Raw genomic sequence first — 27,408 nt, forward strand, 5'->3', positions numbered from 1 at the left:
TTAGATCTTGCCCACTGAATTTCTTCCTCGAAACTGACAAATTCAAGATGCTTACATTGGCCTGGGTTTTATCTGCCTTGGATCCCGAAGTCTGGATGGTAGCCCTGAACCTGAGGGACACCTATTTTCACATTCTTGTCCAGCTGTCCCACAGATGTTACCTGCAATTCAAGGATGGGCTAGAAGCATTTTCAGTATTCGGTGCTCCCCTCCGGCCTTTCCAGTGCCCCTCAAGTTTTCATGAAAGAGATGGTAGTGGTCGCAGCACATCCTTGGAGTTGGGGAGACCAGTCTTCCCCTACCTTATGGACTGGCTGCCGAAGGCTTGCTCACCACAGTCCGTTATAGACCACCTCCAGTCGACCGCAAACTTCCTTACATTTTTGGGGTCCTCGATTAACTTGCCATTAATAACCTCTGACTTCGCAGAAGATCCTGTTCATCAGAGCTCTCCTGATTACGGTCCACTTTTGAGCTCACCCTCTGATTCAACGAGTCCAGGACATTTGGGCTGTGATCCTGATGTTTCAGACTCGGTCCTGGGTTTCCGTAAGAGTGGCTCTTGAGACTTCTTGACCGCTTGGTCTGCTGCATCCTACTTGTCGACAAAGCCATACGGCACATTTGGTCTCTGCATTAGAATTTTAAGTCTCAGTTGGCTCAGCACCAAGGAACCTGTCTGATTCAATCCCGGTTCCGAGGAGACAGCAAAATACCTACTGTGGTCTCTGGTTCACCACAATTGGACAGTCAGTAAATCCCTCTCTCCACCCCACACAGAGAAGACAGTGGTAGTGGATATGTAGCTCTTGGGTTGTGGAGGTCATCTGGTAAAGGTGTAAATCAGATGACTCTGGTCTCTGATGGAGACCCACCTCCTCATCAGTCTGTTGGAGTTGCGGTCCATTCTCTTAATGTTGAAGGCCTTCCTACTGTCCATCAAATGGAGACTAGACTAGATCTTCACGGACTGTAAAACCACCAAGTGCTACTCCAACAAGCATGGTGGAGTGGGATCCTAGATCCTTGCCGCTGGAGCTGGCTGAGTCAGCTACATGCACACATTAAGGAACATGGTGGCTGAGATATTACCTGCGCTCCCAGGGGTCTTAAGGCGTCTTTAGACTAGACCATGCAAGATCTTCGGGATGCAGTCAGATATGTCATCCACTTGGGCCTGGGACTCAACAGACAGTCTTGGGCTATGGGAGCCAGTTTGGTGCTAGAATGCCATGCCTGGATGTGGTCCTCTAGTTTCCCAGAAAAATTCAGGTATCCTTATTGAACATGCATTTTGACTATTCCTGCCTGTTAGATGAGATAGTGCATACATGAATTAAATAATATTCAACACATCATTTGAAAATACAATCTGAAGAGTTAGTGACATTCTGTAGATGACCCTCATCGCCAACAGCTAAAATTGTCATGTCTGCCCAATTCACTACTCAGTGGTACAAAAGGGGGTGGTGATGGACGGAGAATCTGAAGCAATCAAGCACTCACACCCAGTCAAAAGATATGGGTTTAATCCATCACCGTTCTTTAGCCCACTCTGCCACCCCAGTTCAGACATGGCTATATGCAAATCAGTCTGACCCTGTGCCTCATGGGAACAGTCCAGCCCGAACTGCCAAGCCATGTCTTCCCTGGACCGGAAACAAGCTTCCGAGGACCGTTTTCTGGCATTCCAGCCGTCTTCAGCCCGGCTTGCTTGAATCCAGTGGCAATTCACTAGTCAAACAGACACTTGGGATGGGTTTAGTATGCAGCTGTAGGACAGTAGGACAGTAACAGTGGGTCAGTGATCTCCATAGGGTACAAAACTTGATGGTGACATTGCATAGCAAAACATAGGTAAAAGAACCAGTACACCCCATTGGGCTAGTAATTAAAACAAATAAAGTGGTGTATCCTTTGCAGTGTACAGAGGGTAACTGAGGAATATAGGTCTTCAAAATGTCGAGAAACTCAGAAAAACCAGCTGTTATTTTACATGTCATCTATGAGGATCATCTACTGGATTGGATTTTCAAACCGTGTGGAATTTTGATTATTGCAGAGTTTGGTGTTGCATACATGTCCTACTCTGGCTTAATGTTCTGCCAGCTATTTAATTTGATTTTTTTAAAATCAATTCTGAATACCAATTTATTTTGAAAGATGTTTATGTAATATGTGCATAGTGCTTCTTTAATTATAATAAATTGGCCCAATGTACTCATTTAAGTTTTTCCGTTTGTGTACTCATAAACCTTACTAATCTTACTTATTTATTACCATTGTTGAAGGAGGGCAGGCTCATCATGACTCACTAGAGACTTCGCTTCTCATGAGACGTGACACCTCCTCACCCTCCAAAATTCGAACAAATAGTATATTAAACCAGAGGAGCTTAGCTGTGATCCCTTGAAAGTAGCGGGGCTGCTTATTTGGTACTAACCTTTGTCTGGAGAGTCCCATAAATAAAACAGAAGGTGATTATGGACTAAAAGTACAAGAGTTCCTAATATTCCCTTCATTCCACATGCCTCCAATGTTGGATCATTATTATGAAATAATACCAGTTAGCAATGCCATTTCTTCTGTGGCACAACTAAGATTTGAGTATGGTATGGAAGAAGGGAGGGCTCAGGTAAAAAGATAGAGGAACTGTGTCATCCTTGCTTGGGATCCTTTTTGATGCGTCACTGAAATAGTTCTCTCATTCAACGCAGTGCAAGGGAGACTTCTGACTAAAGCCAGATGTATTCATGACTTATCTGGTACTGTCCTTGCCTCTGGTGGTGTACAGCGAGCAGCAGATGCGCTTTTCTTTTGGCCTTAACAGTAACATCAACTATGTGGTTTGTTTCAGACTTCATGATTTCTTCTGGCCTTATCTGTAACATCAACCATGTGGTTTTTTTCAGACTTCATGATCGGAAGATTTGTATAATAGGACTTAGTATCCTAATGGAGTTACCAAATAGACCCCCTGCTGTGGATGCTGTGGCAGATGTAATCATACCATCCATTCTTCTTCTGTTTCTTGGATTGAAGCAAGTGTACACAACTAGAGAGCTAAACGAGCATGATAATTGTTCGAAGAGGACAAAAACGATCCTAGAAGATAATGGTAAGCAGTCCTGATTTTGTAGTTTGTATTCATCTGGCTTTTTCCCCACTTGCTTTATATCTGCTTTCATATGTGTTTTACTTCAGAAATGTACCTGTTTTCTCAGCTACTGATTTTAGGATAGTTAATCTACTTTTCAATGCGAAAGGCTTTTTGCACGTGGTACTATCTCATATGTAGTCCATTGTAACTTTAGATGAAACTATGGACAGTGAACTGCATTCTAAATTCCAGGCCCGTTTTTCAGGTAAAGGTGTCAGTCAGAGCAGGATGAGATGTTCATGCTGTATCATGCTCACTGCGACAGTCTAATCCCAATACAAAGTGAAATTGCTTAAAAAGAATAGTTTGGTGTAATCTGACAGTATATGTAGTATTTGTTTTTACCTCATAGACTTCCAAAGTGTAAGCCTGTCATGAGAAAACACCAGTGTTTGTGCAAGCTTTTTATTTATTCTTAGTTTAAGTTATAGAACATGGTACTTCAACATATTGCTTTCTTATGTGCCCGTTTCAGTTTGCATTTAATTGTTATTTAAATCAGTTGTAAATTACAAACGGAGTTTCTGTGGTAAAGTTAACATTTTCGTGCCTTATTATTTTGAGTTGGACAGATACGTCAACAAGTGTCAGGTATTTAGTCTTCAATATTAAGAGTGGATGCTGTCAGTGTCACTCTAAAAAAGGAACCTTAATGGTCACAACGCTCTGACTATGTGTTTGCAACTAGTAAAATTCTTTTTCCAGTGTACTAATCCAATTTTAGGAGTCCGAAAAGTCCAACTTCTAAAATGGGACTATTTGGTATCCCGACGGGATGTGTTGGCCTCTTTTCAAATTAGCAGCTCAGTATCTTATGCATCAATGTTTTCTGACCAAAATCTGGTCGTAAAACGTTGAAAATGTACCAGCACCTAAAAGGAGCTGGTAAGTCATTCAGAAAAAGGGAAAGAGTGCCTAGTGAATGTAAAAAAAAAAAAGTTTGTAAAAGAGAATGCAGTGGTCTATGGGGACCCATGCCAACTCTTAAGCTTTAAAAATAAAAACCGGTCGCATTAAAAAAGAAAGAAAAATGTAATTGACAATCAATCAGAGACATGCCAGCCTACTTACTTTTCCAGACCCCCAACCCTGTGATTGTGACCAATTGGATTGAGTTGCAATTTCGACCTATCTAATTTTTTTTCATTAGGTTTTTGGGATTTTGACTCAATCCAATTCTGTTCTTTTTACAAACGGAACTAATAGTACATAGATTGGCTCCTAAAAATATTTACAAGTCAAAAAATATTTTTTGAAAATTGCGGCCAGTATTTTGCGGCCTGTAAATAGTACATATAGCCCTTAGTTCCTACCAGTGCACCCTGGGGAAAATGTAACGTCAAGTCTTTTGTTACTGACTGTTGAAATCAAAACTGGTGGGACAGAATCATTTCCGCGAACATTGCCAATTCAAGGAACTTCAGTGGGCTTACTTTGGAAAAATACAGGCAGGAACTAAATTAACCTATAAATGTTTGGTTGCGCTTTGAGTTTTTCCATCTTTTAGACCTACACAATTCAATTCAGTTTATTAAAGCATTGGAACTCCAATGAGGTCCACTTAAAAGGATACATACCAATTAAAGCATACAATACAATAGAACCATGTAAAAATACAGAATGACAAGGCGGTCTGAATACAACATTTTTCAACATATAGCTGTATCAAAGGATAACATTTCAAATTTAGGAACCAACAATGAACAAACAGAAGTATCAAAGGATAAAATTTAGAATTTAGCAGCCAACAATGTAGTAGCAGAGCATATCATGGGTTGTGGAAGTAACAATTAGGAAGCAGCCAGGACACCATAGAACACCTTCATGGATCAAAGTTTGGATATAGCAGCCCAAAATGAGAGAACAGGGCATATCTTGAAATGTGCAAATAGCAAGCAGCTAGCAACCGTATCATGTGCAAAATTACAAATTCAAGGTTAAAAATGAGATGAACAGAAAGCCTTTAGAGTAGAAGCCAGAACAAAGCGAAATACATTTGAAATTAGGAGTGGATAAAACGACTACAAAGAAGGTCAACGATTCAGAAATTATATTCCATTTGGTAATTATACAGTTCAAATATATACATAAATTCCTTTAAAAAGTTAAACAATTGTATGCACTCTGCTTCATTTTTGGGATTAAAAAGAAAGTTGCAAGCAGAAACGACATCTTTAACACCATTTTGTAAGAACATTGGCCTGAGCCAGCGACTGCGATGAAAGGCCAGTGCCGGAAAAACAAACAAAACATGATCCAAGTTTTTGATATTCACTTCAAAGAAATTACAATTTTTTCCATATTTCGAATTCTGAGACCAGTGTGCTGTTAAATCATTTAATGGTAGGAGATTTAATCAGAATAAGGAAAACCAGCGTTTTGTTCCATGATCTAAGTTCCAAGTTAAATATTTCTGAGGACGTTTCCGGGAAGTAGTCTTTGCTATTATCTTTAGTCTCTCTTTGGTATTACAGCACTCAATATCTCTAGTAAAGCTGATCTTACCACTTAAGTTTTTTTACAAAGGATTTGAATTCTAATAGCGGTAGGGAAATCACGGATTCCTCCTGAACACAAAACAATTTTAGAGCCAGAGAGAAATCTCGATTTAAAGAGTATTTCTCCCCCATACTACCGAAAATTTCCTTACACATGTGAACCTCATAGTGAATAAAATTCACTATTTTTTAACCGGTATACCCAGCGTAAAACTCTGGAAATGCCTTGAATATAGGTGCTTATCAGTCCAAATTCCAATCTAATAGCAGCTGAAGAAACAAACGTATTAAAATTACACAATTTTTGTAAAATGTGGCCTTCTATCTTCTCTTAAAAACTCCATTCCTTTACAGGGATTGATTCAATAGCATATAATAAGGTTGATGGAATTTTTGCTTTCAACACCATCAGTAGATGTAGAAAATGCCTTGTACCCATTGTATTATTAAAAATGCGCAGACCAGTAGCGTGGGACATAGCTTTACTGGTGCTGTGTTCAATGTGAATTTATTCTTCATATTGCTTGCAATTTATTTCCCTAGATATAAATAAGAATCCAACACCTCCACCTTTTTCAGGCCAATAAGCCAATTAAATTTACTTAATTTTCTGCTTCTGTCACTTTTCAAAATTAAAAATTTACTTTTAGAAACATTAATCTTTAAAAAATGAGCCATCATATACTTCTGTAGTGATGACAACTTTTTGCTTAGCCCTATAGGAGTAAGATCCATCACTACAGGAGGAACTTAGGAGAGTTACTATTTGCTGCATAGAGGGCTACCAAGTAGATTTTCCAATCCTCTTATTTAACAGGAATGGGGAGAGATTTTACTACTGTACCGCAGCAGTCAGCGATTATTTCCCAAAAATGTTTTGAGTTGTTTTTGGAGACTGCCTCTTTTAACTGCATCCATATACCATCTTCCTTAAATTGCTTCACAGAGTGATTTTTCTCAGCCTTTTCCTTTTCAATAAGTTGATTAAATTACTACGTTCATTAGAGAAGTTCAGGAACTGTGCCCTCACCAATTTGTTGATTTCCCTATTTAGAATAAGTAATGGATTATAACAAGATTTCTGTTTAGTTGGAACACACAATGATTTACTTAATGCAGCCAAGGAACCGATATTACAGGAAAAAACTTCCAGAAGATTGATTTGAAACAAATCATATTCGAGCATACCTAAATAGTGCTGATCTTTTATCATTGCACCATCAGGATTCAAGCAAGCCGGGCAGAAGACGGCTGAAATGCCAGAAACCGGTCCCCGGTAGCTTGTTTCCTTCCCAGTATAAGAATTGGCTTGGTAGTTTGGTCTGCCCTGTTCCCATGATGCACTGCGCCAGGGTCAGACTAATTTGCATATAGCCAAGTTCTGAGCTGGGATGGTGCAGTGAGCTAAAAAACGGTGATGGGTCAAGCCCTGATCTTTGGACTGGGTAAGAGTGGTCTGCTTAATTCAGACACTCTGTTCATCACCACCCCCTTTTCTGAATCATTTTTGTCCACCATAAGCGTGGAAGGGTATACTCAGATGTGAGTCCCTAGCTCATTGCACCATCAGGATTCAAGCAAGCCGGGCCGAAGACGGCTGAAATGCCAGAAACCGGTCCCCGGTAGCTTGTTTCCTTCCCAGTATAAGAATTGGCTTGGTAGTTTGGTCTGCCCTGTTCCCATGATGCACTGGGCCAGGGTCAGACTAATTTGCATATAGCCAAGTTCTGAGCTGGGATGGTGCAGTGAGCTAAAAAACGGTGATGGATCAAGCCCTGATCTTTGGACTGGGTAAGAGTGGTCTGCTTAATTCAGACACTCTGTTCATCACCACCCCCTTTTCTGAATCATTTTTGTCCACCATAAGCGTGGAAGGGTATACTCAGATGTGAGTCTCTAGCTCATTGCACCATCAGGATTCAAGCAAGCCGGGCCGAAGACGGCTGAAATGCCAGAAACCGGTCCCCGGTAGCTTGTTTCCTTCCCAGTATAAGAATTGGCCTGGTAGTTTGGTCTGCCCTGTTCCAATGATGCACTGGGCCAGGGTCAGACTAATTTGCATATAGCCAAGTTCTGAGCTGGGATGGTGCAGTGAGCTAAAAAACGGTGATGGATCAAGCCCTGATCTTTGGACTGGGTAAGAGTGGTCTGCTTAATTCAGACACTCTGTTCATCACCACCCCCTTTTCTGAATCATTTTTGTCCACCATAAGCGTGGAAGGGTATACTCAGATGTGAGTCCCTAGCTCATTGCACCATCAGGATTTAAGCAAGCCGGGCCGAAGACGGCTGAAATGCCAGAAACCGGTCCCCGGTAGCTTGTTTCCTTCCCAGTATAAGAATTGGCTTGGTAGTTTGGTCTGCCCTGTTCCCATGATGCACTGGGCCAGGGTCAGACTAATTTGCATATAGCCAAGTTCTGAGCTGGGATGGTGCAGTGAGCTAAAAAACGGTGATGGATCAAGCCCTGATCTTTGGACTGGGTAAGAGTGGTCTGCTTAATTCAGACACTCTGTTCATCACCACCCCCTTTTCTGAATCATTTTTGTCCACCATAAGCGTGGAAGGGTATACTCAGATGTGAGTCCCTAGCTCATTGCACCATCAGGATTCAAGCAAGCCGGGCCGAAGACGGCTGAAATGCCAGAAACCGGTCCCCGGTAGCTTGTTTCCTTCCCAGTATAAGAATTGGCTTGGTAGTTTGGTCTGCCCTGTTCCCATGATGCACTGGGCCAGGGTCAGACTAATTTGCATATAGCCAAGTTCTGAGCTGGGATGGTGCAGTGAGCTAAAAAAAGGTGATGGATCAAGCCCTGATCTTTGGACTGGGTAAGAGTGGTCTGCTTAATTCAGACACTCTGTTCATCACCACCCCCTTTTCTGAATATTTTTTGTCCACCATAAGCGTGGAAGGGTATACTCAGATGTGAGTCCCTAGCTCATTGCACCATCAGGATTCAAGCAAGCCGGGCCGAAGACGGCTGAAATGCCAGAAACCGGTCCCCGGTAGCTTGTTTCCTTCCCAGTATAAGAATTGGCTTGGTAGTTTGGTCTGCCCTGTTCCCATGATGCACTGGGCCAGGGTCAGACTAATTTGCATATAGCCAAGTTCTGAGCTGGGATGGTGCAGTGAGCTAAAAAACGGTGATGGATCAAGCCCTGATCTTTGGACTGGGTAAGAGTGGTCTGCTTAATTCAGACACTCTGTTCATCACCACCCCCTTTTCTGAATCGATCTTTTATCAGAGCTGTTAAATTTGTTTTTACTTTGACTGTTGCTTGAGTGTTCCAAGAAATTCTACCATTATTTACATTAAGCCCTACAATACTGCCTCTAAAGTTCCACGGCCTACCTTAGCACAAGTATAATTAAATTTAAAACATATCAACATATGATCACTAAAATGAGATCCCAAGACCTTCATGCTTATGAGATTACAAAAGAAGTTGTAGGAGACCATTAAATAATCTATAATAGAATTTTCTGTTGGGGCCTTATGGGTATAGTTTGCAGGAATGTCATGTTCGAGGCATATGAGCTGCAGATTGTACACTTTCCATAGATCGCCATCTGGTGTTGGGCTCGGATGATTGCATGTTGTTTTTGTCTTGGAAGAAGTCTTGTAGTCACGAGAGCAGTGACTCCTCCTTCGGTGGAGAGTGCACATGGGCTTCGGCTCCATCGTTATTTTCCGCCATCGGGTTCGGATTAAACTTGCTGCGCTCCGGTTTGGAACCATTTCCAGATCTCTTTGACGCGCAATTACATTCACCAACGGTATTGTTTTGATCGCGTGCCTTCGACGTGCACCTCGAAAGCTTCCATCACTCTTCGATGCGGGCCGTTGGGCCTACCCGTGCTGCGGTAGACTGACATCGAGGGAACGGACTCCATTTAAGAAATGTCCACTGTGTGGTGCTAAATTCCCACACTCGAACCTACATCCTGTCTGAAATTTGGGCCTCTCTCCAGAACATTGAGAGGACAACTGTGAAGCCTGCCTTTCATTTAAATCAAAGAAAACTATCCGGGATCCTCGAGCTCAACGGCGAGACATTCAGCAAGGCACAGACTCCATTCCGGACATCTTCAATCCAGGTCCCGATAACCTTCTGGAGCCAGAAGAGATCCTAGACTCCGAAGCAGACGTCTCCGAGGCAGAGGTCGATGATGACATCACTCCTGGTCAAAGGGACGTGAGTACTGAAACCCCGGCCCAGCCCAAAACAATGGCACCGGTAACACCTTTGCCTTCAGGCTCAGGTTCACACCGTACCAAGACTTCGAACGCCCCGCCTTCAGGCCCGGCACCGAAGGACAGACAAAAGCCATCCGGCTCGAGCCAACCACTCGGCGCCGAAAAACCACCCTCGGCACCTAAGGTGCAGACATCAGAGTTGCCACGCCCTCTTACGTCGACACCGACGAAACACTCGGTGCCGAAACCGATAAAAGACCCCTCGGCACCGAAAGACTCAGATTAAAAAGTCGGCGCCGAAGCAACTCGACAAGGCATCGACACCGAAACAGCCAGATAAACCACAGGCACTGAAAAAAACAGATACAACTTCAGTCCTAAAACAAACTAAAAGACCTTCTGCACCGAAGCATATAGAAAAGACTTTGGTGCCATCAAAACACAAGGCACTGAAAACATCGGAACCGAGAAAAGCTGTTATATCAGACAATGTACCATAACACCCAAAATCAGTTCCTAGGGATAATTCTTCGACGCCAAGCAAGTCTGTGGAGTCTGAAGACCTTTTCTTCCCAGATCCAAAGCTGACTACTATATGTATTTACCCAAAGACTGGTCATATAGTCACCAAGCTGCCTGCAAAGAGGAAACCAGAACATTTACACCAAGTTCCAGTTCCTCCAAAGAAGATTCATATATCTACTAACACTTCTCCTCCACATTCACCTCCACCACCTGCTAAACCTAACTTAATAATTTCACCACCACACTCTCCAGATTTACAGGTTATTGATGATTCACAGGGGCATGGAGATTTAGATGAGGATGTAATGCCATTAAGTCCTGTCAACTCACCACAGGAGTCAGACCCATGGCATGATTATAGTACGGATCCTGATGTAACTAATGATCCAGATTTCTACCCCTCAAAGCCATCCCCACCAGAAGATAATGTGGGGTTTGCACAACTTCTTAATATTGCAGCTACATATCACAAAGTCAAACTTCATACAGATCCTGTACAAGAAAACTTTTTGTTAGAAACTTTTGCACAACCACAAAAATCCACTCATGTCTTACCTATGCTACAAGGCCTTATCAGACATGCTCCTGAGGTGTTTAAAGACCCAGTCGGAGCTAGGGTTCTTAACCCCGAATTGATAAAAAATATAAAGCAGCCCCTAGTGACATATACAATAAAGGCCAACTTCCTTTAGATTCATTAGCAGTAGCCAATGCACGTAAAAGGGCAAACTCCCAGGGATCAGGTGACGCACCACCTCCTGACAATTAATCTAAGTTATAAGACGCATCAGGAAAACGTATGGCGTCTCAGGCTGCTAATTCATGGAAAATTGCAAACACACAAGCCCTGCTAGCAAGATACGGCAGGGCTGACTATGACGAGGTAGAAAAGCTCATTCAATGCACGTAAAAGGGCAAACTCCCAGGGATCAGGTGACGCACCACCTCCTGACAAGGAATCTAAGTTATAAGACGCATCAGGAAAACGTATGGCGTCTCAGGCTGCTAATTCATGGAAAATTGCAAACACACAAGCCCTGCTAGCAAGATAAGACAGGGCTCACTATGACGAGCTAGAAAAGCTCATTCAACACCTTCCACCAGAATATAAGAACAAAGCTAATGACCTTGTACAAGAAGGCAAGCTAATTACTAATACCTCAATAAATTGCGCCCTAGATGCAGCAGACCCTGCGTCACGCGCCATAAATACTAGTGTACTACTATGTAGAAACGCATGGCTTAGAGTGTCTGGTTTTAAGCAAGAGGTGCAAAATACAATTCTAAACCAACCATTTGATCAAGAGCACCTTTTTGGACCTACAGTTGATGCATCTTAGGAAAAAATAAAAAAGGATACAGAAACAGCAAAATCTATGGGGTGCCCTGCAGTCACCATCTACCAGAGGTTTTTTTCAGTGCTCCTTTTACAGAGCAGGTTCCAAAACTACTACATCAGAACACCCTACTTCCTCCTATAAAAGTCCAAACCAAGGCTCCTTTTCTAGGGGATACAATAGAGGAAGTTACAGAGGTAACAACAACAAGGGTAGAGGCAGAGGTAGCAACACCCGCAACTCCCCTAACAATAAACCATGACTTCCCTACGCTTCCCCCCGATCATCCCACTCGTGTCGGGGGACGCATCTCACAGTTCCTACCTGTCTGGAATTCCATCACAACAGACAGGTGGGTAAGACAAATTATCCAGTATGGTTATTGCCTGGAACTCACTTCTACACCCCCAACATTCCTCCAACGCTACTCAAACAAGAAGTCTTGGCAATGTTGCATAAGGATGCAATAGAGCCAGTACCTCTAATTCATCAAGGGACAGGAGTTTACTCCCTTTACTTCCTTATACCAAAAAAGGACGGCTCTCTACTACCAATACTGGATCTCAGACCGTTAAACTGTTACATTCATTCAGACCACTTCCACATGGTCACTTTACAACAAGTGCTTCCACTACTACAGCAAGGCGACTTTCTCTCCACTAAAGATCTAAAAGACACCTACTTCCACATACCAATACATCCCTCTCACTGGAAATATCTCAGATTCGTGGTAGATGGTCAACACTACCAGTTCAAGGTGAATCCATTCGGAGTCACCACAGCACCCAGGGTCTTTACAAAATGCCTTGCAGTGGTTGCAGCCCATCTCAGAAGAAAACAAATTCATGTCTTCCCCTACCTAGATGTTTGACTTATAAAAGCAAACTCCCAAAAAAGCTGTGTACAACATACGCTTCAGACAATACAGTTGCTTTACAATCTAGGATTTACAGTAAATCTAACCAAATCCCACCTCTAACCGTCTACAATGCAACAATATCTGGGGGCAACAGTAAACACTCTCACAGCCAAAGCTTATCCCAATCCCATCAGGATAAATGCTATACAAACACTAGTTCAAAAATTTCAACCACAACACACTCTACCAGCAAGAGTGTTCAGGCAACTGATAGGAATGATGGCATCATGCATTTTTCTCGTCCTTCATGTAAAACTACAAATGCGCCCTTTACAAGAATGTTAAGCACAACAGTGGAACCAGGCTCAAGGTCAACTAACAGATCTGGTGTTGGTGGACGACCGCACCCATCGCTCTCTGCAGTGGTGGAGCATAAAAAGACTTTCCAAAGGTCAGTCATTCCTCGAGCCACTTCCACAGCTAGTGCTAACAACAGATGCGTTGCTCACCGGATGGGAAGCACACCTCAAAAACCATACCACTCGAGGGTTATGGACCTCTCAGCAAAAACAGTTCCACATCAACTATCTGGAACTGTTAGCAATCTCTCTAGCGCTGGAATCATTTCAACCGCAGCTCACCAACAAAGTTGTCTTAGTCAGCACAGACAACATGACGGCAATGTATTGCATACAAAAATAGGGGGGGGACACACTCTCTCCAGTTATACCGTCTAGCACAGAGCATCTGGAGGTGGGCCATTCCGCGAAACATATACCTCCTAGCAGAACATATACCAGGAGTACACAATCAAATAGCGGATCTGCTCAGTCTCAGACACAACAGATCCACGAATGGGAACTTCATCCTCAAGTTCTTCTTTCATTATTTCACATGTGGGGACAGCCAAACATAGATCTGATCGCCACACACAAAATGCCCAAACTTCGCATTCAGGTATCCACACCCATTGTCCAAAGGCAATGCGCTATGGATGAACTGGTCAGGAAAATTTGCTTACGCTTGTCCGCCTCTCCCACTCATTCCATTAGTGGTGAAAAAACTTCAACAGCATTCCCTTACAATGATCCTAGTTGCTCCAACATGGGCAAGACACCCATGGTTCACAACTCTGCTGCAACTATCAGTAGGGCCCCACCAAAAGCTACACCTCTCTCCCAAGTTTCTCACTCAGAACCATGGAGAGATAAGACATCCAGATCCCAGTCAGTTCAACCTGGCGATCTGGTTCCTGAAATCCTAGAGTTGGATATCTCAACCTTCCACAAGAATGTACGAAGGTTATCAAAGAAGCTAGATGCCCTACAATAAGAGCGTGCTATGCGGCTAAGTGGAAAAGGTTTGTCATTTATTGCTCTAACAATAAAATTGACCCATTAGATGCTTCCATTCAAAACATCATTTGTTACCTCTTGCATCTTCAACGTGGTAATCTAGAGTATGCATCCATTAAATTACATCTAGCTGCCATAGCATCTTACCTACAGAACAGACAGCATCTGTCGCTTTTTAAAGTTCCACCAATAAAAGCTTTTATTGAAGGGCTTAAAAGAATAATTCCACCAAGAGCTCCACCATCCCCAGTGTGGAATCTCAATATAGTCCTTACCAGACTAATGGGCCCTCCATTTGAACCTCTACACAAGAGTGAATTACAATACCTTACTTGGAAAGTGGCATTTTCAGTCCCCATCACATCTCTTAGAAGAGTGAGCGAACTCCAGGCATTAACCATACAAGAACCAATCTTACAAATACATCACAACAAAGTTGTTCTTAGAACAAATCCTACTTTTCTACCCAAAGTAGTTTCTGCCTTCCATCTAAACCAGTCAGTTGAATTACCAGTATTCTTTCCTCAACCAGACTCAGTGGCAGAATGAGCACTATACACTCTTGATGTATAAAGAGCATTGCTCTATTACATAGAAAGAACGAAACCATTTAGAACAACCAAACAACTTTTCGTAGCTATCTCCCCACCGCATAAAGGGAATCCTATATCTAAAACAGGAATTGCAAGGTGGATTGTAAAATGCATACAAATATGCTACCTTAAAGCTAAGCGCACATTAACCATTCCCCCTAGAGCTCATTTCACACGCAAACTAGGGGCATCTATGGCATTCTTAGAAAATATTCCTCTAGATGACATATGCAAAGCAGCAACTTGGGCCACATCACAAACCTTCACAAAACACTATTGTGTAGATGTGCAAGAAAAACAACAAACTAGTGTGGGCCAAGCTGTATTAAAAACACCTTTTCAAACTACTGCAACAGAGTCTGGTAGCCACCACTGAGGAGGATACTACTATATAGTCTATGCAAAGTGTACAATCTGCAGCTCCTATTCCTCGAACGGAAAATACTACTTACCAGTATGCATCTGTTCTTGGCATGTAGAGCTGCAGAGTTGTACACGCCCACTCTCCTCCCCGGATAAGTATATCTGATCCAGTATTATCTTAATTAGATACATCACGCATGGCACTTCTAACTACTCCATCTAACCCTACTGGCAAAACAATATAACAATGGAGCCGAAGCCCATGCGCACCCTACACCGAAGGAGGAGTCACCGGTCTCGTGACTACAAGACTTCTTTGAAGACAAAAACAACATGCAATCATCTGAGCCCAACACCAGATGGCGATCTATGCAAAGTGTACAACTCTGCAGCTCTACTTGCCAAGAGCAAATACTGGTAAGTAGCATTTTCCTTTTTAACCTCTCATTAGCAATTATGAGATCTAAGCTTCTCAGATCTTCAAGTAATAAGGTGCCACTTTTATCTGACCTACTTTTATTCGGAAATTGGGCCGTAGGGATTTATAGGGCTTCTTTTTTTTTCGGTGTTGGAAAATACCCTAATAGTATGTGCAGAGATTTTAGCATCCATATCACATACTAGCATTATAGACTTACAATCTTCCCTTTCCAGAATAGAGGAAATAAAAACAAATAGATCTTTTAATAAGTATGCATGAGATGCATCTGGAGGAAGGTATACATTTACAATTAACAGTGTTTCTAAATGATCCTGGGAATCCTTAAGATGTAACTTAATTGCCTGACTCAAGTTAGAATCATGGAAAAATTCTTTATAGGACCAGCTAAAATGTGTACTAAGCATAATAGCGATTCTGCCTTTAGCATGTCCTCTATTCACTTGGAGTGCCGGCGGACTCAGCACTATATAATCTTCAATGGACCAATCCATTGTGATCCAGGTCTCTTGTAGGCAGATCATATCCACGTTTATATCCTTCAATAATAAGAATTTATTTTTATTGGAGTTTTGGCCAGCTGCGTTCCAAGATATTACGGAGATATCCCTGCTAGGAGGAAATCCCGCAATTTAAATCTAGGGATTTATTTTTATTCCGAGCACCTGCCACCCAACTCCATTTCCTATCTTCCTCATTTATAGGGGGATCATACTGAGTCTTTTCTTCAACGGGGAGTGAGACCCTCCTGCCTTCTTTACCAAAGGAAACCTGTAAAATGCTTTCTCTCTTAGTATGGGAAAGGCCTCTGTTAGAGACTTCAGAATATGAATTAGACTGCAGATTTTGAACCACTTTTTTTAAAGCTAACTCTACTTCAGGAATAAGAACATCAATGCCACAACAACGCAATTTATCGTTATGCAACATTATCAAATGGGAGATAGCTTTAGATGTGAATGTTACTCCAGCTCCCCTAGGATTATTATACTTTCCACTAGTTAATCTTCTTTCTTCAATACATTTAGGTCCTGGCCTATTGGTAAATTATAGATTACGTTAGGGACGAAGCAATGCTTTTTTGCCCTTTTTTTTAATACATTCTTCGTCTTTTTTCCTTCTTCTTCTTACTGATGCTATTAGATTTGTTCTTAGTGTCCTTTTCTTTAAGAGAGGGGCTACCAACAACTAGATCCTCCACTGAACAACTCGTAGGTGGGTTTACACCTGTTTTTAGAAAACTTTTTTTCTTGTGTGACTAATAAAGATATTCCCTCTGGAACCACACTCTTAGGATCAAAAAGTCCTTGGAGAGTGGAGGAGTGAAGATCATCAGATAGGTCTTCGCTTTCATTCAGTTTCATTTTATTTTTTCTCCTCGGTTAAGGTGTCTGGACGACTCTAAATTAAGTGCACAAAGCAACGTTGAGGGCTGATTTAAACTCTTACTAAGATCAGGAAGATCTGGGAGCGTAAAGTCTTCCACTATAGGATCTCCAACTTTTGGGGCTAATTGAGATACCCCTTCGGAATGAGAGAGTTCATTTGCCAGAGAATGGGTACTTAGATTTGCTAGAAGAGTCAGTTTCCCTAAAATCCAGATGTTGGTTATCTTTCAACCGAGAACCAACAGTTTTGGGAAAATGATTGATGTGTACTTTTGTAAATGAATTTCCAGGTACAGCTTTAGCATGACCATGTACTTTTGGAGTAGGCTTCCCCATCCCTGCTAAATTTAGGCTTATTTTCTTTTTTAGGTAAAAAGGAGGAAATGGAATTAAAACTTTTAAAAATATATATTTGTAATCAATTATTTCTTAAAGGGCTAGCTTTGTTTTTTTACACACTCTTGTATATAGCACTCTACCAGAGCGCAATTTCTTTGCAGTCATTGCTTGAACCTCACAGCCACGGACCCTTGGCAGGATAAAGGGACACCCAGACAAATGTAGCTCCTATTTGCGGATAGACCTATTCACCGCTCATGCAACACCGGATACTGACTAAGGACACTACTAGAGTATAGATACTAGCAAACCAAGCAATCCTGGTAGTCCTAGAGATCCTGAACAAACATAAGCTGGCCAAACGAGACCCCCAGGGATCCTCAAGACTGTGTTTCTAAGCGACTCCCAGTGACCTCAGTGGCTCACAACCATCACCAGCGGCTGCCTACCAGCACCCTCTGTTCCTTCAACACCTCCAGGGCTCCAGAGCTTTAACCAGTCTTTTTTTTTTGCCTCAGTTGGCACTCAGAAAACGACCCCCTTGGACCATAGCTAACAAGAAGGCACAGGGTGGCATAGGTAGACACAGATAGGCTACTTGCGACTAACAGGAGAACGACTTGCAGCTCTCTGTCGTACTTAATGATGTTCCTGACGCGATTAAATGGCACTTTTGCAGCTGCCTGGAAAAATCTTGCGGCTCCAGCAGGAAACCGGTCCACAGGGCCAGGTCAACAGGTCCAAAATGCAGCAACAAGGGACTCTGTGGGAAAGTTTTTTACTGATTTGAAACAACATGTTGTCTTCACGCTGCCAGAAGCTCTTCCCGCGGGGGGAAGTGGAGGTACAAGCTGCGGGATAGGACCACCCGACTGCCACTCCCCACACCATCAGGACAGTCCACGCCAACTGCCGCACACGGTCGCCATTCGCGGTACAGGCAATAAGGGGCACACGCGGCTACTGCAGAAGTCCGCTCAGCTCCGGCGCAGGGTGTACTTGCCGGGGTTTGTCGGCGAAGTCACATGCTCTTGTGGCTCAGTCCCAGTACCGCAGCTCAGTCCCAGCTCGCGGCAGCTTTTCTCCGCTCTGCTCCTGCTACGCTTCGTGCTCCTTTCCGCTCCGTTCTCGTGGCTCTCGCGGCATAGACCCAGCATCGCGAGTGAGTCCTAGTTCGCGGCAGCTCTCCTCCACTCCGCTGCTGCTCTGCTCCGTGCTCCGCTCCTGCTCTGCTCCGTGCTCCGCTCCTCTCACGTGTCTTCCCGCATCCAGTAAACAGGACCTGCAGGGGATTGTGGTCATTGGAATCCCAAGAAATGCAAGTGACGCCAAAACCAGAATAATCCTCAGGGTCCTTACTCTACAGCAGCTAGAAATTGAGATAAAGTTGATGTGTTCGGGAAGCCTGGGCATCTGGTGTTTGGTTTTGCATCACCCAATGCTTCATACCTTGTGTAGAGGTAAGTACTTCCCTTCAGATATGAGATCCTCTGTACAGTGGTTTATGACTGTGCACTACTGCAAAATGGGTGCTCAAGACACAAAGCTTCCATGGACCAGAATGTTGATTAATGGTAGAAGGATGATCTCTGTAGGGCTGGTGTGAAGGCTACATGTGCTGGTGGTACGGAACTGTCCTGATACGACGTACAAGAGGTTGTCAAGGCATTGGCCATATGAGGATTCAAGAGCATCCGGAATTATATAGTCTCCATCCTCCGCATCAACAGACCCTGCCAAAGTTTGCTCCTTCCCTGCTTTCGAATCACGGTCACCACAGCTCTTGCTCGGGACAGGAGTCCGCAGCGAGCCCACCTGCACACAGCTCGACTGATCTTTAGACCCACACGTTTATGTATCCTATGTAATGAAAGGGTTCAATAGCTATAGCTAATTCTTATGCTAATGAGAAAGATTGGGGACAATTTCCATTGAGATGATGTGAAGTTGATGGTTTGTCGATCTTTCTGATTCCTGAGGTATGATGGGGATATGATCCTTCCTTATCTACCCCACTCTTCCCACTGAAGAAACAGGTTCCAAAGTGGAAACTGGGTTGGGGGTTCTGCCTCCTTTTTCTGTGCTAAAGTTCTGAGGCCTTTGAAAAAGCATCTACTAAACCTCCAGACATTAATGGAGCACCAGAGGCTTTAGAAGGAACTATATCAAAATATTATTATGATTATTAGTGTTATTATCACTACTCCAAAATAATCATTTTAGTAACAATGATGACATGATTATAATTGTGATAAACAGGTATCCTATTTTATAACTGTTGTTATTGCTGTTATAATTATTATTGTTATTATTTCAGTTCCGTTCAAAGACCTTTATTTCGGTCAATAAGACCATAAAAGTATACATACATTACAGTCATAAACATAACATTATAAAGTTAAGACACACCAAACACAGGTATAAATGTTTGAATGCAACGACTATTTCCACAAGGGCAAATTGGCTACATGGACCAGCATGGCGTTTGATTCAGTGAAAGTGCAAATGCAATAGTGGCACACAAGAAAAAAGAAAAATACGCAAGCAAAAATGCAAGCTGGCAAATCAATTCATTAAAAAGATCAAGCAGTACAAAGCAAAATTACTAGAGTCAATACAATAAATAAAACTGTAGAGGATTGTACATAATGTACCTCAATTAAAAATCATCATTTCATATTAAAAGATTAAAAGATTTAAAAACCATTAAAAGGAATAAAAAGGAATTATTTCCTTCTCTCCATTATTACAATGGTAAAATAATCTATGCACTAGTAGCTTGAGTTATTGTTGTTATGTGCCTCTCTTTTTTTCTTTTTCTAAGAGTGCCCACCACCTGCGACACATTGCATTTAAGAACCGGGAGACCGAAAAGACAATGGGCTTAGAGGTATCGTGCTTTCAGGACTCTAAATGCCACCTGGCATTGCACAAACCCCAAATTCCGATAAAACTGTATAATCCAACATTGCCTAGCCACTTTGTACCCCGGGCAAAAGAACAGAAGCGGAAGGGTACTATATCTGAACTGAAGGTATAGTTTTCTTGCTGAGAACGGTAACATTTCATCCAAAAGGGTTCTAATTTATACTCATCTTTTACAGTGAGAAATTCTACTGTCAGAACACCTAAGTTCGGATTTCCTTAAATGGCTTCCAGTTTTTGGATTCGGTAATTTCTCACCAGTTCAGCTCGTGAAAAGGGTTGTAAAGCAACCTCATCTTCAATTGGCCTTATACCTAGATCTAGCCGCAGTGGGGTCAACGGGGTGCTAAGCGGAAGGCCCAAAATGTGTCTTAGAAAACTGTTCTCGACTTTGCTTAGGAGGGTAGGAGAACAATGGCCCCAGAGTTCAGCCCCATACAACGTGGCTCCCCTTGCTTGAGCCCTATAAATTTCAATAGCAGGGCCAATAGGTTTGTGGGTTGATTCCCTTAGCAATTTGGCTATTCCCCCGAAGGTCTGTGCTAATTTAAGCTTAGCTTTGGCTATTTGAGGCCCCCAGTCCAAGTTTTAAGTGAGGGTAACCCCCAAATAGTCAGACAGGAACCCTTTCCAGTGCTATACAATTTAGGTGGTATTTGAGCGTGCTTTCTTTGCTGGATTGACTACCATAAACTTGGTTTTCTTGGTGTTCATCGCCAGTCCCCTGTTATTACAAAAGATGACAAAGCTGTCCAGTATCCTCTGGATTCCCATCGGCGACTTGGACAGCAGAAGGGTGTCAGCTTCAAACATTAATGCTGGAACATTTGAGTTTGCTAGCTTGGGGGCATCATTGTCCTTAACCTCTGTAAGTTGGCCAATAAGAGCGTTGACAAAGCGGCAAAACAGGGTTGGTTCAAGTACACAACCCTGCCTCACTCCTCTGCCAACTAGGAGTCTGGTTGTTAATTCTCCCCCTTTTCCACATCTTACTCGTACATAGTTGGCGTCATGCAGCTTGATGAGCATGCTTAGCAAGTAAGAGGGAATCCCCAATTCTCTAAGTACCCCCCATAATTTAATTCGGGGCACCAAATCAAAAGCCGTTTCCAGGTCCACGAAAATCAAATAGAGGCTGCCACCCTCCATTGACACCTTTTTCCAAAGAATGAGTTGGAATCTATATATTTAGGTCCGTGGTGGAAGTGTTCTTCCTGAATCCGGCTTGGTAGGGGCTTAAAACATCATTCTCTTGGATCCACCCCTGGATTCGGGCTAAGAGTACTCGTGCAAACAGTTTTTGAGTGACGTCGATCAAACTGATCTGTCTATTGTTTGCAGGGAGTAGTGGAGAGCCCTTTTTCAAGACTGGGACAATTTCTGCCCCAGCCCAGGTATCCGGGATTGGCATACCATTCATTATAATACCGAATAATACGCACAAATAGGGACCCCAGATAGTTGGTTCTTCTCGGAACAAATCCCCTGGTAACCTGTCTAAGCCAGGTGCTTTGCCTACTGGGAGTTTCTCAATTGCCTTGTCACCTCGTCGGCATGCCTAGGTACAGGAGTAGTTAAGTACTCTGCCAGGCCAATGTTTACAACAAGGTCCCCTTGGGAATCGATGTAGCTACTAAAATGGAAACCGATGTCGGTTTCCATTGTATATAGCGCCCGGAAGTGGTCAGCCCACTTTTCTGCTGGAATATTCGGTTCATTCGATGGGGTTCCCTCCCTGCGAACTATAGCCCAGAATTCCTTCATATCCCGGTTGAGTAGGGTGGTTTGGATGTCCTCCCATTTATTCACTTTCCAGGACTGCTTTGCTTGGCAGACAGCCTCTTTATATAAAACTCTCCTTGTTTTAGTTAAAAGCTTAATATTTGCTTTAATAGCCGCTATCAATGCCCGTTTAGCCTTGCAGCACTTATCATTAAACCACGTCTGGGTTCCCATTTTTGTTTTTTTGGGGCGCACTACCGGGTAACATATGTCAGCTAATTTAGTTGCCAAACTCTTATTGAGTTCTCCAACCTGATTAATGTAAGCTGGGCTGTCCCAATCGGCAGAAATACTGCTGAGTTCTTGCAAAGCTGGTATGACAGCAAAATTAAAAACCTCATGCCATGATCTGGACTCCACTAAAATGTAATCTTAAAGAGAAGCTTGGCCAATTCTATTAAATGTTATTATTAGTATTGGTATAATGTGTCCTTTACACCATTCAAATACAAAAAAACGTAGTTACACTGGTCAGGAAACTCTTCATGGAAAAATTATACTTGGAGCTTCAGCGACTTGTTGGGATACTAATCCTTATATAAACGCAATTACGCTACAGTGCTAGAGAAGGGATTATTTAAATACTTTTAACTTAATTTTGAAAGCAACCCTGGAAACGTTCGAAGAATGTGCAATAGTAGAATATACCTTGCTGTTGTCAAACTTGAGAGTGAGACCTCAGGTTGCTTTGTTAGTCCTTTTTAACTGAAATGGTCTAACACATGCTGTTCTTTTAACTTGAGTGTGATCACTGTGATCAATAAAGTATGTATAACTGCAAGTGAGTCACAACTCATTTTAGATTGGAGAAGCCTCTTTCTCATCACGGGGTCCGATTAGCTAAGAATGACATAAGCCAATCCAATCCAAGCAAGCTTTATTCAACAAAAGTCATAAAAGCATTACAAAAAGACGAAAACATCACAGATAAATACATTAAAACAGCTTGACGGTTGAAAAATATATTATATAGGGTCCAAGTTAAGATATTAAAAATGACTTCATACAATAATTATTTTAAAACTGGCTATTTTAAAAGATTGGACACAAATGCAAAATTCCCATAGACCTATACACATTAAGAAAGCCAAGACTATCACTCTAGGCCAACATATAAAAGGCAAGACAAAGGAGCAAAGGGGGAGAATTACCCTGTTACACAGTTCAGTCTTATGATCCACACCCATCCTAAAAACTTTGCAACTCCCACTAAGATGGTAAGCATAGTGCTAGTACACAAAATCCTTTGAGCTTCAGTACTCCTCCTTGTGCCAAGTAGTTTGCATACCGGGCTCAGCCAAACCTGTCTTAGGACAGCATAAGCCGGGCAGGCAAAAAACACATGGACAATTTTTTCGGTGTGGATCTTACAAACGGGGCATATACAATCACCCTGTCGAGCCCACCGGGTAGTAAAAGATCTTAGGGGCAACAATCCTACCCTCAGCTGGAAATACAACTTTCTATCTTGTACCTTTGTGATACTATCCCAAAAGGGTTCAAAACTGGGAATAGGTTTCATATTCAAAAAAATACCTGGCAAAGAAAGAGAATCAGTACTTCTAAAGGCTTTGCTTGTAACCATCTCCCAATACGTCTCCTTCAAAACTTTTTTGACGGAAAAGAAGCACCTACAGGATTCTCCCAAAGTTCATACATTCCCAAATCCGCTAGGATCTTTCTTACTTCTTTGAACCACCCTATTTTATGGAAACCGTCTGATTTTATTACGTCAAGGAAACCCTCGGCGTACAATAACAATTCGGGGGTTGTCCACAATCTGCGCCAATAAAGAATAGGCCGCAGTTTAGCTATTTCCGCTATTGGGTTCCTACCCAGATCATACCTTAGGGGCACTAGTGGTGTACTCTGGTGAAGGGAAGTAATGGCACGCAGAAACTTGTTTTCAGAAATAATTAAATCAGTCAAATTCCCAAACCCCCATAATTCCGCACCATACAGGGCAGAACTGACAGCTTTCTCCCCATAAACTTGAAGTACAGGTCTAATGGGCTTAGTCATAGATTTTTTTAAATCAGCAACCAGCGCCCCCGGAAGTTGTCTATGCTTTAGGGCAGCCAAATCCCTTTGTTGGCGCCACTTTAAATCTTTCTGAATATTCACCCCTAGGTATGTAAAAGACCCTACTTGCTCCAATGGTTGCTTCGTCAATAAAAAATAATTTTTAAAAGTTCTGTGTGGATTAAAGGCCATGAATTTGGTCTTTTTCACATTAACTTCAAGGCCTTGCTCCGAACAAAATTCTTCAAAGATTAATAATGCCCGCTGGAGTCCGCTGGGAGTCTTAGCAATTAAAAGTGTATCGTCGGCGAACATTAAAATCTGGACTTTTACCCCCGCTAAAGTGGGAGCATCTGTGTTCACCAACAGTAAGCGATCAACTATTCCGTTTATGTATAAGGAGAATAGCGTGGGTGCCATAGCACACTCTTGTTGCACCCCTCTTTCAACTGGGAAGTCACCGGTTGTCATGCCCTGCCTGCCCCACCTAATCCTAGCATGATTATCCTCATGGAGCCTCTGGATTAAAGTTAACAACTCATTAGGAAGACCAAGGTCTTAATGACATTAGCATCAACAATGCATTCTTTCCCACTTTCTTTTCTTCACCTCTTAAAAATTAGGGCGCTACCTTTTTTCTTTCTTCATGGTCATGAAAGTTACCAATGATGGTAGCACGAGCAAACTGGTGAGTACCAACAAGTAGCTCCCTTGGTAATGCTTACGTCAGGTACTTTCTGACCTCTCACACCTTTTTTCTGGTTTTGCACATGAAATGAGACGATATTTGGTGGATTGACAAATGTGTTAAATTTGAGCACTGGAAAGTAGGCTTGACTGGCATTTAGGTGAAGCCTGCCTCTAGGCAAAGATGGTTTCAGACTGCCCATGGTACTCTAAAAAAGTATAGAGTTCCTCCAAAATCAGGTCTTTTGTTGTATGCTTTGTTTGGAGACCATAAACTCTGGTTGGTACTGGTGACTTCCAATCAACACTGCCTTTTTTTAATCATCTTTGGTATTGCTCCAAAGCATTATACCGGTCCCTTCTCTACTTGAACAACACAACATTCAACAACAGTCCACTTAGGAGTGTCAAAGAAGCCTATTTGAAAGTCACTCTCACAGAGCTACCCATTTTGTAATATGTGCAATGTTGCAGGAACGATAGTCACTGGAAAAAAAGGCGTTCTCTTGTGCTTGTTGAATATTCCATAACATTTACAATCCAACCCAGCGATAGAAGAGACATATTTGAGTGTAATTGGATTGGATGCAGTGGGAATCTCACACCTTTTAAAAACTATTTTATAACTACTTTCTCAATTGTCACAGAATAGAGGTAAAAAGAGAGAAGCATAATTATTATAATAGACATCCAATAGCTTCATTGTGACAAATCAAAATACTCCCCTCATGACTTTCTTTCGCTGGTCCTTTTCTAGTTTTGTTTGCTGGTGCTGTTTGTCTTCCCAAATATTAGCTATTTTGCAAGTAGCAGTGCTTCAATAATTTTGAACACCTTCTGGAGAGGGCCCTGTATCTCCAAAATAGTAACTCTACCATTTCAATATGGCAAATCAGGTGGACCTGAGAACTAGTGGTATAATTTATTCACATGGTCTTAAGTCTTATACTCAAATCGCTGGGTTCCCAGATGCATATACTTTTGTTGAAGCGCCTAAATGCTTGAGCTGTTCATTTTTCACTCCTATCTCTAGTCAGCTTTACTCCAGCCTAAACTGTTGGCTCTCTTGATAAAGAAGAGAACTGCAGCAGATTTACCCAGGCTTTTGCATTTTTAATGTAAGCTTGGGCACATGTATACTGCGCCCATGTCCCCCATTCTCACTGGCTCATCATGCCCAGTGACTTACCATTGCTACAGCTGAGGATTGGACTTCTTGAAGGACACATGTAGGTCTATGAATTTGCTCAACTATTGTCTTTGTACTCACTGTTATCTCACCCCTCCCTAATTTGTGAGTGCCTACATGTTCCGAAAGCTATATGTCACAATTGTTTGTTGGATTTGTCTGTAAAGTAAACTTTTATAGCTATCCTAAAACAAAGATTACATTCTATAAAGGACACAAAGCTACAATTATGATGTAGCCTTTCTTCACTGAAATACAGCAGCCAGACTAAAAGAGTGTCTAAAGCTACATTTACAGAGAACCCTTGCAAATAGCTATGCAAAACAATCTATGTTACCTTTCTGCTGAGCCCACCTAGCGAGAGTTGGGGAGTACATTTCAGCAAAAATTAACTGTTTGACCCAGGAAGCCTCAAATCTCTGGCTACTTCCTCATACACCCACAAACATCCAGGCTTCCACATCCAGTGAATGCATATCAGTCTTTGACATAAAATGAAACACTTGATAATAGTCAGTTTCATCAACAACATCTTAGCTAAATTCTCATTTTCCCCTAAACCTCCTCCCAAGACAAGAAAGTACAATCTGATAGAGACTTCTAGTTGCAGATTCCTTACCTTTGAATTCCCAGGCATCCAGCTGGATCTGGAAACTTTTGATGAGCAATATCCCTTATGCGCGTCTTCGGATGGCTCCATTCTGCTCCGCATGACGTCTTCATCGGTTATGATGTTGCAATCACTTATATAGGTGCCACCCAGGCACGTGGACGTCACTTCTTTTCTTTCTGCGCCAGTTAAGCGCTGATCCAGGAAGAGCTACCCCTCTGTCGTTCTTTGACAGATTTTGTTTGCTCAACATTTTCGTCAAATTAGACATTTTTCCATCCTCGTGTGCGTGGGATGTCTTCAAGGAAGACAGGTTTCAAGCTGTGCGGTGACTGTCACCGAATGATGTCGATAACCGATTCCCACCTCGTCTGTCTCTGGTGTCTCGAGTGCGACCACGACTCGAAGTCGTGCTCGGACTGTCGGGCCATGGCTCCGAAGACCTTAAGGGAGCGGGCGATGAATCTCCTCGCAGCCCGGCAGTTGACACATTGAGTGAGACTCTTTGGAGGTCCTGGTCCCAATCGAAGAAGAGGAGGTTGCTGGACCGCTTCTAAAGCCCTAAGTCCTCTTTGTCCAACGCTTAGTCATTTTGACACTCCGAGAAGAGGCATAAAAAGTCCAAGCGGACTTCATCTTCACCTCAGGTTTCGTCTGTCGCACGGACGCTCTAGGCATGGTTCTGCAGAGCCAGAGTCTGGGCCGACTTCGCGCCTCCCTCCCTTTCCGGGAACCAGAGCGACCCCCGCTCAAGTAATAGTTTTACGGGGCCATGTGCCGTGTATTTGAGCGGGCCAACCCAGCTGGTGAGCCTCTGGGCGCTAAAGGATCGGAAGAGACCCCATCGGTTTTGATGCCGTCTGCACCAGGAGGGCCTCGTGGATCCGATTCCAGATCTGGATCAACGCCGGTGTGCCAACGCAGCCTCCTCAGACACTGTGCCCAAAGTCGGTGTATACAGCACTGCCGGTGCCAGCCTCATCCTCATCCCCGACGACACAGAGTTGGAACAATGTCGCTCGATGCTGATTCAGACGTCGATTGAACCCAGGGGTTCTATGTTGTCGCCTGAGCATTTTGAGGATGGGCTATGCTCAGGAGGGGAATGGGCGCGGTCTTTGAGCCCTCTGTAATATCA

The 27,408-nt window shown here is 42.7% G+C and overlaps 1 protein-coding gene across 2 annotated transcripts in view; it reads left to right on the forward strand.

Moving 5' to 3' along the window:
- The window catches only part of IPO8 (importin 8), a 672,931-nt gene that overhangs the window by 513,319 nt on the left and 132,204 nt on the right, over positions 1–27,408 (forward strand). For both annotated transcript variants that reach the window (XM_086952791.1, XM_086952792.1), the window contains one exon: positions 2,913–3,118. In XM_086952791.1, the coding sequence (XP_086808917.1) occupies positions 2,913–3,118 (206 nt within the window). The remainder of the gene's footprint in view (positions 1–2,912; positions 3,119–27,408) is intronic.

The sequence above is a fragment of the Lissotriton vulgaris genome, chromosome 1_2 (assembly GCF_964263255.1).
Source record: "Lissotriton vulgaris chromosome 1_2, aLisVul1.2, whole genome shotgun sequence".
NCBI classification, from domain to species: Eukaryota; Metazoa; Chordata; class Amphibia; order Caudata; family Salamandridae; genus Lissotriton; species Lissotriton vulgaris.